The sequence below is a fragment of the Solea solea genome, chromosome 6 (assembly GCF_958295425.1).
Source record: "Solea solea chromosome 6, fSolSol10.1, whole genome shotgun sequence".
Lineage (NCBI taxonomy): Eukaryota > Metazoa > Chordata > Actinopteri > Pleuronectiformes > Soleidae > Solea > Solea solea.
The window spans coordinates 29,257,112-29,271,868 of NC_081139.1; the positions used below are offsets into that span (position 1 = coordinate 29,257,112).

General features: G+C 44.7%; 1 protein-coding gene across 4 annotated transcripts in view; it reads left to right on the forward strand.

The window, feature by feature from the left end:
* Nucleotides 1-4,353: 4,353 nt before the first annotated feature.
* LOC131460557 (chemokine-like protein TAFA-1) overlaps nt 4,354-14,757 on the forward strand; it is a 147,787-nt gene continuing 137,383 nt past the window's right edge. For 3 of the 4 annotated variants that reach the window (XM_058631161.1, XM_058631165.1, XM_058631162.1), the window contains exons 1-2: nt 4,354-5,072; nt 8,601-8,737. In XM_058631161.1, the coding sequence (XP_058487144.1) occupies nt 8,614-8,737 (124 nt within the window). In that variant the 5' untranslated portion in view covers nt 4,354-5,072; nt 8,601-8,613. The remainder of the gene's footprint in view (nt 5,073-8,600; nt 8,738-14,757) is intronic. The other variant, XM_058631163.1, reaches the window with a different exon arrangement.

Below are 14,757 nucleotides of genomic sequence, written 5' to 3' on the forward strand. Positions count from 1 at the left end.
TTGGCCTGTTTCATTTCACGCCTTCGTCTCAATCTAATGGGACGGATCATCAAGACGTTTAACGACAGAAACAAAATGAAATTCAAGCGTGCGCGCAATTAAGGCTCCTCACAAAAGGAAATATCAACAAATGCGCACAAACACAAATAAGCCTATTAATTGGTAATCAAGCCATTTTGTATGAATGCAGCTTGACAGCGTTGAAACAATAATCAGTGCGGTAATTGCTCTGCGGTTCCTGCTGTGAATGTGAATGTGGTCACTTAACATGCTGCGTGTGCTCTGCACACGTCCTGACGGCTCAGTAATAACTCAGGTGCCATCAAAGAACACTCGTTTTATTAGGTACACCTGACGCCCGAGGCTGGACGTTCAAAGACGGCCTCCTGCAAATGCTGGGCTACATTTAAGTAAGTAATCCTCAGTAGTTTGAGGAAATAAATCAGATTTGTATCAGATATGTTGTGACGTTAAACACACGAGGACCATATGATCACATGACTCTTTCAACCAGTGCAATGGTTCAGATCAGTGGATTCATGCCCAACAATGAAAGTCTGCTAAATCACCTTTCTTTCCTTTTCTAATGCTCAGCAGGTTACTTGACCATGTCTTCATGCCTTAAAGGTCCAGTGTGTGACATTTATTTAGTGTATAAGCATATTAGAATGGTTTTCTATGTATTTTAGGGAAGGTTATGACACAAAGGCAGAACAATAACATCCTTTATGTAAAGGCCTGATATGTGTGAGGTAACAAGTCTGCAGTGACACTACTAGATTTGACTTATCCTTACACACTGGACCTTTCATAAATGGAGTCACTGCCATGGCATCGGCGGATTAGATATTAGCGTTAACGAGCAACATGTGAGCTTTAACAAGTGCCTGCTGAGTGTAATGCAAAGGCAAAAACACCATGACTCTATCCTTCTTTGTGCCAGGTTGTTAGCTTTACAAGGAAATCTCTGTTCTGAGCTACTATTCTATAACCATGTCACACTTCTGCTGTGTTTTCAAAACATGGTACAGTTCAGTTTGGTACAATACTGTACAGTCTGGAATGGTGAAGCCGTGGGTCAGACTTGTGTTTCCACGAGAACAAAACCTGAACATGGTGGGCGGGGTGTGGGCTGTGCATGACAACAATGAACAACGACAACGGGCAACCAAAACGGACGATGACAATGAACAGCGACAACGGGCGACGCCAACGAACGACGACAACAGACGACAACAAAGAACAGCGACAATGAACGGCGACAACGAACACTGACAAAGAACAGCGTCAATGAACAGCAACAACGAACAGCAACAACGGACGACGACAACGAACAGCGACAACAAACGACGACGACAAAGAACAGCGACAACAGACAATGACAACAAACAGTGACAACGGACGACGACAGTGAATGACGACAACAAACAGCGGCGACGTACGACGACAACTAACAGCGACAACAAGCAGCAGCAACAAACAGCGTCAACGGACGATGACAAAAAACAGTGACAGCAGACAACAACAACGAACAGCGACAACGAACGACGACAACGAACAGCAGCAACAAACAACGTCAACGGAATATGACAACGAACAGCGACAGCGGACGACGACAACGAACAGTGACAACAAACAGCGCCAACGGACGATGACAATCGACAGGGTCAACGAACGACGACAACAAACAGTGACAATTGCTTGGTTGTACATTGGATATTTCCACCACTTGCAAGAGGTTCACATTTTTGATATCTTTCTGTTGCCCAATCTCCATCCTGATCTCCCTGTAACATTTTACTCTGGTCCAAGGAAAGGGTGCCAAAAATGGACTGATGAAGGCTGGTTAGTGAGCTACTATTCCTTTAATATACGTACAGTACTATATCAAAACCCAACTGACACTTTGTTGCCCTGCAGCTTGTAACTCTGTGGGATTGTGTGCATCTGCCTGTCAAATCACCCTGTGACACCAGCAGCAGCAGCGCCCTGTGGTATGAGGCAGTGACTGGCGATTGTTAACACTCTTGTAAATGCCACCTCACTGGACATGTGGATAATGAAAGCCAATTTGGGAAGCTGGATTATTTATTTATATATATATTTTTTTTCCTCTAAGACAAACGCGGACTGTGCGGTTTTGTCACAAATAATAAAAATAAGAAAAGCAGCTTAGAGACGGAGCTTCATCATGTCACTCATGTGTCTGCTCACGCCCTCAGCACCGACTCTGTCCTCCACTGACTGTCTGCCGGCGTATTTAGCTCCTCGGGCTGTGTATTGTTTTGAGTAGCATTGAGTTCATCTGCTGTGAAAGTGTCACAGAGCGTGAGTCAGCTGTGGCAGGTGCGTGGGCTCGGCACATACTGTAAACCTCTGCTTAGCCGTGTAATGAGTTTAAAGAGACGCGCTCCTCTGTACGGAGCAAATGTGTCGGACACGACTGCTCGCTTTCACCTGCCAGCGCGGCAGCTCAGGCACAGCGTGAACACGCTCACACACACACTTTCTTTTCTTCAGCTGCATCAGGAAAAAGAGAAAGAGAAAGAAAAGCCACAGAGGATTCGCTCACAGGCTCTTTTTCAGGCTGACACTGTAAATGCATGTTTGTCACAGTTTGGCCATAAAAACAAACTCTTACCTGCACAAAAACAGGGATTTCAGTCTGCAGCTGAGCTCACAGCACCAGTCAGTCGAGCTTTTTTAGGTCTCACATCATCAAGATGCCCCGACTAAAGTTCTACATTAGATTAGATTAGACTTAATCTTATTAATCCCACACTGGTGAAATCCACACATTGCAGCAGTTAAAGGACAGAGAATTGAATAGACTAAACAAAACAGAATAAATTAGGCATTGAAATAATAGACAATTGGCGTATTTCCACCGGCTCCAAAGTGTGCTAAGGAGGTAACTATGCGATGATTGGTCACAGGAAGAGACGTCCCACACACAAATCAAGCTGAACTGTAGATGACTTAAAACTACTGAACAATCGTGTGTGTGTGTGTGTGTGTATAAAACAAAGTCACCGCAGTTTCACTCAGCCGTGCAGTGATGATGTAGTGGAGATGCAACCTAATCGTGCCGTGCCGTGCCGTGCCGAAGCGAGGCGAGGCGAGGCAGTGGCAATACGGCATCAGTCTTCTGGTTTCCTTGCTGAAGCAAACCTGGAAGTAGCAATATGTTGAACAGCCACAAGGGGGCAACTCGGCTTTTGGCAAATAGAACTCAATTTGAATGGAAGTCTATAAGAAAATGACGCCTTTTCTCACTTGATTTACACTAGTAAACGTTTCCATGACAACTATGTAGTGTATGGTTTTGCTAGTTTCAAGCTTGTTAACTAGCGTGTGATGTCAGTTTTGTGAGTTTTGTTCCCATTTAGAGGAAAATAGACACACAATATGAGTGAGTGGACACCGGTGTGATTGACAGCTGCTCTCATCCAATCTGCTCCCAAAACCTCAGCAAACATGGCGGCGCAGATTCTCGTGGTTGGCGAGGAAGGAAGGCGATTTTAGTGACTTCATTTACAGGAATGTTCACACACAGTTTCTGTCTCTCAGGTTCACAGATTATATCCAGTCAGCAGCAGTTTGAAAAGACAGAGAAGAAGGGAAACAGTTACATAACAACCCGATAACAGTGAATCACTTCCTGTGTGCAGTGCAGTGTGTGAACGTCAACATTTAAACACTTGATGGAATTCTACAGACGTGTTTCCACGGACGCGTTTCAGTGACCGTGTTTCCGCCGACGTGTTTCCGCCGACGTGTTCCCGCGGACGTGTTTCAGCGGACGTGTTTCAGCGGACGTGTTTCAGCGGACGTGTTTCCGTGGACGTGTTTCAGCGGACGTGTTTCAGCGGACGTGTTTCCGTGGACGTGTTTCAGCGGACGTGTTTCAGCGGACGTGTTTCCGCGGACGTGTTTCAGTGGACGTGTTTCAGCGGACGTGTTTCCGTGGACGTGTTTCCACGGACGCGTTTCAGTGACCGTGTTTCCGTGGACGTGTTTCCGCGGACGTGTTTCAGTGACCGTGTTTCAGTGGACGTGTTTCAGCGGACGTGTTTCCGCGGGCGTGTTTCCACGCTGGACGAGAAGTTGTAAAGCTAGCACACGCGGAGGACAAGGACACAACCAGGAGACGAGGACAAAGCGAGCTGATGTCTCACGACGCTGTGGACGTAAAGATGGGCGTGTTCATAAATCATGCTTCATTTGCTGATGAAGTGTTGATGCAGGAGTGGGCAGTCTTGCTTTAAGACATGTGATCTGACTCTATCGCTCTCTCTCTCTCCCTCTCCAGCTGGGCTACATTGTAACTCACACACACACTTGCTCGCTCTACCTCTCTGACACAGACTCTACTTAGTGCGTTGGAGCGAGGCACTGAGGCTCACACACACACACACACACACACACACAGCAGCACAGCTTCTCAATGGGGGGAAGCAGCCAAGAGCAGACAGAGCAGTCGTTCCGCCGGAGCCTTCCGCCGCACGCGTGAGAAAGAAGACGACAAGTGAGGAGGAAGAGGAGGGAGAAGAGGGGGAGGCAAATCAGCTCCCTGTCATCACAGCACAGGAGTTCCACTGACAGGAGGAGAGAGTGAGTGAGAGAGAGAGAGACAGGACTTTTCAAGGGAGGAGAGGAGGAGAGAGGTTGCACTTGTGTGGCTGATACAGCAGTGGCATCTTCAGCGTCCTCTTCCCTCCAACCCTGACCACTTTGTGACTAAGACTCCTGGGTGTGTTTTTGCCTTTGGTGACTGTCACAGGATTAAGAGAAATAAAAGGAAAGGAAGTGCAGCAGCAGCAGCAGCATCAGCAGCAGGAGCATCAGCAGGAGGAGCAGCAGCAGCAGGAGCATCATCATCAGCAGCAGCAGGAGCAGGAGTCCACAGGAGGGAATATTTTTTGTGTGCTGTGCTGTTTGTACTGGAATTTCAGCAGGAATCTCTGGCTCTAAAGTATGGATGGATTTACCACAGAAGAGTGAGTCTGCTGTGCAGACAGACAGGCGCTGCTGGTTCTGACTGAGCCTCTTCTTTTCTCCTCAACACTCAGGTAAGGAAGGCTGTGAGACTTTCCAGGAATACTGTACCTCTGCTGTTTGTGTGTGTGTGGGGATTTAACACAACTTCATCTCATTTCATCTCATTTTCACAGTGTTTTGCTTTTTAAAGTCAGGTCCATTTTCACCATCTTTGGATGCATTGTGTGTTATTAATTATATCGTCGTCTACAGCTATTGGAGAAGAGGGGGAAAAGTATATTTTATTACATCTCAGAAGAAAATGTGTCAAAGACGTGAAAACAAGGAATCAAACATGGGGAAACTAGTGTGTGAAGCGTCCTCGTGGCTCACGGTGCTTCACGTTATTCACATGGGAACACACAGTCTAACAGACGTGATGTCTCTATATAGAAATACTGTTTCAGAGTAAAGGAAGTTGCAGCCTTGTTTGTCTGAGTCACTGCTAGAGTTAGTGAAAATAAAGAGTGTAAGTTAATGAGTTAGTTAGTTAGTTGGTTAGTGTGTGAGTTAGAAGCAGGTGCAGAGGCGGTTTGTGCCGCACCTGCAGGTGCGCGTCAGCTCACGAGACACCGCTGGATCTCACAATTACGCACAGGAGGATGAGCTCAGAAACCTTCTCCTGTTTCCCTGAAAGCAGCTCTGTGTGAACGGCTGTGGGTTAGATTCCCTCCTCCTCCTCTTCCTCCTCCTCCTCCTCCCTCATGTGTTGATGTTTTTAAAATGACTCGTGGATGAATGCGCGGATTCACGCTGGCTCGTTTTTTAATCAAAGTCTCCCGTGCGTCTTTTTCTCGCGCGTCCACTCAAACGCTGCTGGTGAGAACCTCACACTATTTACAGCGAGACTGCTTTTCCCTGTCACGCGTGAGGAGCTCACGCAGCGTGTTTTAATATGCAGTCAACACGCGCTCATTTTGGCCGTGTGTGTGTGTGTGTGTGAGGAGGAGAGCGTTGATATTTATTCCTGTGGATTATGTTGGATTTGGTGCAGAGGTGCGGGGGATTTGCAGCGTGCTGCTCATAATTAGATGCGTAATTTTCGCTGAATTTTAATCAGCGTCAATGTCACCGAGGGTGCGCGTGGACACGTTGGGTGATGTTTAGTTGTGGAGTTTAATCCCAGATGAGCAGATGCTTCAGAGAAATAATGAACATGTAGTGAGTGTGTGCGTGGAAATAAGTGTCACTTTGCACTTTTGTCCAGTCTTTAAATGTCAAATTCATCTTCAAACCTTCATGTTCTTTCTTAGAATCAAAGTAGACAGCGATTATTACTTATTGATGCAAATGTGCCCACTTTGCTCTGAAAAGCTTGATAAATGCTGTAAGTGAACAAAAAAAACAATCTTTTCATACAAAATTCAGTGTTTTCATGACCTCTTTTAGTGTATTTAGTATTAAAAGAGCCGCCAGAGACAGACCATAAGTGTTGTTAATGTTACTTCAAAATCAGAAACTGGCCAAGTATCTTTTTTTGGCATCACACACTGGGGAGAATTTGCTGCCCTGATTCCTAGAGATTGGCATCAGTCAGTGGATGAAAGAAGCTGCATCATTAACGTCTGAATCCAACATTTACAGGAGGATTCCACTCACACTGTTCACAGCCAGAGATTCAAAGACAGAGGAAAGAAACATGGGAGGGCAGGACCCACACTTTGTATCCCTGAATATATAGAAATGGACAATAAAGGACTGTATTAATCTGTGGATTATCTTCCAGATTAATTAATGGTAATAGTCCATAAAATGACAAAAAGAGAAATTATATAAACTGATGATTGATGTTTCCCAAACCTCTAAATAATGATGTTCTCACGCCTCTGGATTTGTCCACATATCATTTATGTGTCACATGGAGCAAAGAAACTCGGAAATATTCACATTTTAGAAGCTGAAAAGTCAAAAATAGTTGACAATAACTTCAATAAACTATGAATTAACAGATTAACTGTTGACTTTACACTGCACTCTGTAGGGAAATGTGCAGTTCTCACACTCGTTATGTCTATTATTGTTATTGGTACATTTATGTAACATTAGAAACCGCAGAGATTAAAAATGAAGCTGTCACATGGACGTGTAGATGACGTTCTCCCTCCCTCTCTCTCTCTCTCTCTCTCTACTGATCAACATAATGGGATTAAATCTCGGTGAAAAGTGAACGAATACAAAGGCGAGTGCGTGATTTAATGCAGTGAATAATGAAAGCATCAAGGTCTTGTGTTTTCTAAATGTCCAGTTTACATTTCCCTCTTTGTTATTTGAGGTGAGCTCACATTAGTCATGTTAGCACTGAGTTCATCTGCAGATGTGTGTGTGTGTGTGTGTGTGTGTGTTTATACCTTTTACTGAGATAAACACTGACCCTGTCAGGACCAGTCGTCCTCATGGAGACAAAAAACCTGGTCCTGATGAGGCAGAACCTCATCTCTCAGGAACTGGTTCAGGTTAGGGTTTGTGGTTAAGGGTTATAGGGATAAGGCTTTGTTTAAACTGTGTGTGTGTGTGTTACAGTGATACTGTGAGTGGCTGTTGTTGTTGTTGTTGTTGTTGTTTTTATGCACGATGAAAATATAAAGCTTGTTATAAAACGGCCAGACTGACACAGAAAAATCACAGCCTGCATTTCCTGATGTTATGAAGTGTTTCATCATCACTCTGAGTATCAGCACCGTTGTTGTTGTCGTTGTTGTCGTTGTCGTTGTTGTTGTTGTTGTTGTCATTTTCCTTTGATGTTATTCAGAGGAAATTCTCAGCCACATAAATGTAAACAATTGTAAACAAATTGGTTTCATGTTGGTGTAAATACTTTCCGACTACAGTCTCTATTAAGCCCCACCCCCCACGCTCGAGGACGATTGGCCAGATTTGGGTCTGCAGGTTTTAGGCTGATTTGAACAGATTATCTCCTATAATGTGAGGGATTATCAGACACATCAGAGTCTTCCAGATTTCATATGAGTTCGTATTAAACATGTTTGATAATCACGACAGGGTCACAGCGTTGGTGTCCTGTTAGCACTCGTTAGCATGTTCTCCCTGTGTGTGTGTGTGTGTGTGTGTGTGGGTGGGTGTGGGTTTTCTCCAGCTTCCTGCCACAGTCCAACAACATGCAATATGAGGATGAGCTAAATTAGACACTGTAAACTGACCATGAGAGTCCCTGTGTGTGTCCCTGCGTCCAGGGTGTGACTCCGCCCATCGCCCTCTGTCACAGCTCACCCCGTGACCCTCGTGTGGAGGATAAAGCAATGGCGCGTGAGCGGAAACGGATGTTGCGTACTTTTGTTTAGAACCATAACTTTCAAGTCAAAGTTGATTCCAGCTTCATCCAAAGTCCGCCTCCATGTTTGTTTACGTTCTGAAGTCACGTTAAGATCCCTAATCCCTGGTAGTGTGTGGTCAGGATTAAAATCGCTGACAGAGTTCGTTGTGTCTGCGGTCTCCCACGTTTGGGGAGTCAGATTTGACAAATTGTCCAGTGTGGGACAGGCTGGACATGTCTCTGTCCTTGGATGTAACTGTCTCTCTCTCTCTGTCTCTCTCTCTCGCAGACTCAGCCTCACCATGTCCTGGTTGTTGGCCATGTGGATTAGCCTGGGCTTCCTGCTGCTGTGCCAGGCCACCCTGTACCAGACCATCCAGCAGCACCACGTGGCCCGGCCCGGCCGCACAGACATCCTCACCCTGGGTAAGTGTCGCCGCCTTCGCCGCCGCCGCTGCCTCTGACAGAATCGCAGCTTCACGGGAACCCAGTGGTGACGAGTGCACGAGTCTGGACCCGGAGCTCAGAATCATGTGACACAGCAGTGAGGTGTAGTGTGGTGATTCAGTGTCCTCACGCGCAGCATCACACAGCAGTGAAGTGGGATTCAGGTTGATTTTGCTCGGTTAATTATGGTTTTAAACTTTTTTTATGAGCAAAAACACACACACTCAATAATCACTCACCTGCCACTTTATTAGGAACAGAGGACGTGTGTTCATTTGCAAGTCACTGGTTATTTGATATACTTTTCAGATGCTGTCTATATTCAAAAACCAGCCTGGTCATGGACAATGAACTGTGTCTGCTCACTGGATATTTTATATGTTTGACCACTCTCTGTAAACCCCAGAGATACTTGTGTGTGTGTGTGTGTGTGAAAACCGCAGTAGCATTAAAAATAATCACTTAAATCCTCTTTTCCTCACTCGATTTGAACGTTTGAGATGCTTGTCTTTCATGACTAAATGCACAGTTGCTGCTGTGTGATTGGTTGAGTTAGATACACGTGTATTAAAGACGTGTACCTAATAAAGTGGCTAAACAAAATTGGATTATTAACCCCGCCCTCGTTCAGTCACATGTTCTGCTGCAGGGTGTGTGAATGAATCCCTGTCCGATGCGAGTGAGCAGGTGTGGACATCATTTCTGTGTGCGGTGAAGAATTCTGGACAATTACAAACCCTGAATTTTCCAAAAAAACATTTCTGTGCTGGTTACCAAGGGAGCTTTGATGACTGTGGCTTAGATGGAAATGACAATTATGTTTCCCTCTTTTGCTCTGGAAACGTTGTGCAATGAAGCTTCAATGCCTCCGTGCTCTGTCGGGGCAGGGGGGGGGGGGGGGGGGGCTCACGCCGAGGCGGCTCTTCATTGTCTGATTATAGCAAAGCTCAGCAGTGTTGTGTATGTGTCAGTATGGTGTGTGTGGGAGTGCAACGTTTTATTTGCGATGGCTTTCTTTAAGTTTGTTTTTTTTAACAATGATTGTGACTCCCATGCTGAACCTGCTCGTGCTCCGCGGAAGCAAAGCAGCTGTGAAACTCTGATGCTATCGTTTGCTCTGTGTGTGTGTGTGTGTGTGTGTGTGTGTGTGGAAGCTAAAGGATAATAATTGAAACAGCAGGAGGAGAATAAAAAATAAAATTGTAATAGAAAGTTCTCAAATGGCTCTTTTCCATTCTACTCGACTCGGTTTGGTATCAGTCACGTCGTTTTCCATGACTTCATAGCTCCTCCTCTAAGTGGGTGGGGTTGTCATAGCACAGCTGTTTTTCGGTGTAACTGAATCATTAGAATCGGTTGATTTAAAAACTTTAATTGAACTGCAATACCACTGAACGTCGGGTCGGGATTCACGCTCACGATCGCCGGCTTTCAGCAGCAGATTTTTGGACATTTCCTTTCTAAATGTCGGCGATTAACGTTAATGTTTTAAGGGATTTAAGGGATTTTCTTAAGTCTTTTTAACTGATCTACAGTTCGCCGTTGTTTGCTTGGATTGTTGTGTGGAACGTCGCGCTCCAATCGGCTCAGGAACCTGGTCAGAGCAGGTACTAAAACAAGGACCAGGTGCCAGGAACTATCAGTGATGGAAAAGCTAGAACTGTGTAATGAAAACAAGTCTCTCCGTTCCCTTTAATTGGAACAAGAGCGACAGAGAACCTGCAGTGAATGTTTTAAAAGCTCGCCTCCAGTTCTCTTGTTTGCTCTCTCTGTCGTTATTTGACTGGTTAGCGAGTGGAGCTCAGAGCACGAGGAAGTGCAAAGCTCAGTAAGTGTCTGTCTGAATAATGCAGGCGTCCCAAAGGAGACCAACGGGGAGGAGAAAATACTCCCCCTCCTCTCCACCGCTCACCGCCACGAGTGCAGCTCTCGAGTCACGGCTCATGGTTCTTCCCGTCAGACGGATCGGCTCTCACGCCATGGAGGGATCGCACATGTGCACCGGCACGCCACTCACTGACACGTGTCACGGACTCTGGAGCTAATGTTTGTTCTTTTTAACGCCATGATTGGAACACCTCCACTGTTCTGTGTTCAAATAAGCTTCAACTTCTCAAATTATAAACTTTGCTGAGGTGTCAATGGTCTTGTGTCCACTTTTTATTATACGGTTTACGAACTGGATTAAAATGAAACTTCCTCCAGTGCTCGGTCTAATCTGACCCGTGTTCCGACTTCGCCAAAGCGTTAGCATGTTAGCATATGAAGATAAAAACAAGCTGCCCATAACTTTAATTGTTTTCTGAGTGGGTTTTATTCAACTCACTCACGCCAAAAAAAAGGCCTTTCTACACCATCTAGAGCCATGGTTCTCAAACTGTGGTACCACCAGTCGTACGTGATTCTGGTGGTACTAAAATCAGAAATACTGCTCTGCTGTATAAACCAGGGGATGTACATGGTGCCCCCCACCAAGTCTGGGTGGGGGGCACCAGGGAACACATGGGGGCCCGCAGAGCTTTGTCTCCATATTTGTGCATCTCTATTGGATCATCAGATGTTTTTGGTCCAACCTCTGTGACCTCTGAACTTCAGTGACCATGACTGTGTTATAAGCAAGTCTCCTCGGGTCAGTTAGCGGCTAAACCTGATCGCAAACTACCAAAGACTGTAGGCAGTATCGCAAGAGTGACCTTGGTTTTGATTTTATGGAAGCACAGGACAGTTTTTATTCTGGGTTCTGGTTTGTCCTGGACACAAGTCAGAGGGGGTGGGGCTTCAAGGAAAAGAGGTTGGGAACCACTGGTCTGGATGAAACAAACATACTCCTATCATATCTCAAGTTTCCGTTGTGCTGTGCAGTTACACGTGTTGACCACTAGATGGCCCACGACACTGGTCACGGTGATGATTTATGGGCCTTTGTAATGTTAACGTGAGAGCGGTTAAACTTGAGAGTGGTTAAACGTGAGAGCGGTTAAACGTGAGAGCGGTTAAACGTGAGAGCGGCGTCTGAAGAACGCTGGGGAAGGTGAAACAGCGTGACGCTCCGTGTTGTTTAACGACACTCTGGATATAATCCTAATATAATTTAATACTCTCACATTCACACTGTTACTCGCTGGAAAACTTGTTTTTTTTCTTTTTTAATTAAACAGAGCTGTGATGTATGACAGCTATGATTGGTGCTGACAGTCAAGTTTTAATGGGATGTTTTATGATATTTGACAAGAGGGCGCTAAAAAAAAAAAAACTCAAACTCTGCTGTATTTTCTGTACAATTTACTGTATGTCATGTTATTTTTTATTTCTTTCACAGGATTAGGCCGACATCAATCTTACTCAGCCGCTCGAGTGGCGTTAACTGATTTAACCAGAACTGCTCTCTCAGAAGTGAAATGGTATGATGAATATTTGAATTAGAATTGATTTTATAATTTGAGAAGCTCTCTGGTTTCACTGAGGCCACAGCCCTCAGATATAAATAGACACGGCTATGTAGGACGGGGTGGGCGGGGCGGGGCGGGGGGTAAAATGGAGACGTCTCCCCGTGAAAGAATCCACTGGGGTTTTTTTCCGTGCTTTGTTGTTCACAATAATCACATTTTGTTTCTGTGAGATGATGAAACTGTGTCTGACGATATTAACAGCTTTAAATGTTGAATTATGACGTAGTGTCTTTTGTTTTCTGGAGTAGAAAATGGGCAAAATATTGATTATTATTATCAATATCGTGACAGGAGTAAGATATGGTCGTAGATTTTAACCGTTGTCATTTTCTGATGATGTTTTCCCCCCAGTTTTAAAGAGTGTTACAGTGCTAATGCTAATCAGGCATTAAGTCAAATATTCTCACATCTATGCTAGGGCTGTACACATTGTGACGATGCAAATTTGATTTATTTTTCCATTTCTTATTGTTGTGTGTTCAGTGTTAATTAAAAACAACAACATACAGTACATTATCATTTACCCTTGGATTAGAAAATAGTTTTTTATTAGTCATTATTTTTAAATCTATATGCATGGATAATAAAGTGAAAGTTGACGTTGAAAATAATGTGAAATTTATATAAAACTCTTCTTCAGTTTAAACTCATATTATTTGTGTTGCAGCAGAATTGAACCATATTTATAGCTCATTGTAAATAAATCCTTAATTAAATCTAAAACATTTAAGATTCAAGGTAACAGAGCTAAAACACAGAAATGTTTATTTATTGTCGTATTTATAAATGTTGCCACTGTCACAGGAAAGAAAACTTTCACCAACATATATTATATTATAGGACACAGCCTAAAGATACTGAGATATCATTTGTAATCTCTAGGATTTTGTAAGAAACAAGTCTTTTTGGATGGTGACATGCAGTCTGAGAGTCAGTGTTGATTTTCGGCTCACATTTAATCCTCATCTGCCTCAAACTGTGAGAAAAAAACCCTCTCTGTATTTTTATTTAACGTTTCCGTGACAAATCGTCGTCGTCAGCAGCGGCGAGGCGGAGATTGAGTAACGAGTGGCCCGGCTGCTTCATCGGCTGCTCCAGGAAAGCGGCGCCGCGCCGCACCGCGTGTGCACCGCGGCCGCACAGCTCTGGCTTGTTTCCCCCTCCATGAGCCTCGGCGTGGCACATTCCCCCCTCTGTGTCCCAGCTCATGTGGCTGAAGATTGATGGTGGCCTGATTGTGGGCAGCCAATTCTGGAATCTCAAGGAATAATCCACTACACTGACGGATGAGCTGGATGTGACACACACACACACACACACACACACAGAGACACACACACACTCGCCGTAGCTCCAGTCCACATGAACCAGGCCACTGTCAGTGAAAAGCACGAGTGTCAGTTCACTGCTGCGTCTGCTAATGCCACGTCTCCTCACTGTAGTAGAGGATTGTCAATAATTTACCCCGGTGCTGTATTCATTTACCCTTGTTCTTGGTGTGGATTATGTATCAATGCCCAGAGGGGCAGTCTGAATATGACAACACTCGCTTTGTGTTGTTATGATGGCGTTAGCATCCGCCCCGTCCTCGCTGATCAGATTGCATGGGGATAAAGCGCTAAAGTTGCCACTTTTCACCGTAATCTAGTCATCTGCAGATTGTCCTCTCCGTGGATTAAGAGGTTTCTTTGTCTGCTCAGGAAATGTCATCAAATGTCCAGATGATTATCTTTCTTTTTTTTAGCCACAAACCAAAATGATCTGACGTACATTTGTTTTTAACAAATAAATTATGTGATCATTGTGAATATTGAGGCAGTGGCTGCTGTGAGGAGTGTGCACACACATACAGTACTTGTGATGGTGGTTAATGTCAGGTATGAACGGGGGGGTCACATGGTTCACAAACGGCTCAAACACAGCGCTCTAACGCGGGGGTTTCACTTCCACCTTTGTCAAACGTGTCGTTTCGCGAGCGTGGCAAGCGGCAGCTACTTGGCTGATGTTGCTGCCTCTCACACGGAGCGGTTTGTTCACACAGGCATCAAACCTGCTGCGTCGCTGCTGCTCGGCCGATCATGCAGATATATATTTAAATACTGTCAATACTCGTCTGGACTCTTCAGTGTGAAGCTGTGCATCCGTCTGTCTGGAAAAAAAAAAAACATTCACTGAAAATTCTGGATTTTCACCGTTTAATCTGGTGTAAAATGTCAAATAGGCACAAACATAGAATTAAATTTTCTATTTTCTCTTTCTTCTTCTGTGGAGGTGTAAGCTTTCACCGTCAGTGCTGTGCAGTCGTGTTTTGCCATTAAATGAAATCTTTATTTACAGCCACGTTTGACGGCCGGGACTAATTAGTGCGAGGACTCGTGGTGAGAGAATATTCAATTAAATTACAAGTCACTCAAATGGATTACATCTCAATCATTCGTTCCCTGTAAAGTGGGCGAGAGAAGAAGTGGTTTGATGGATTACTGCTCGGGTCTCTCCAGATCCAGGTCCTGAAGTCAAAGTCTCTGCGCTACTATCCCGATATTTACACTA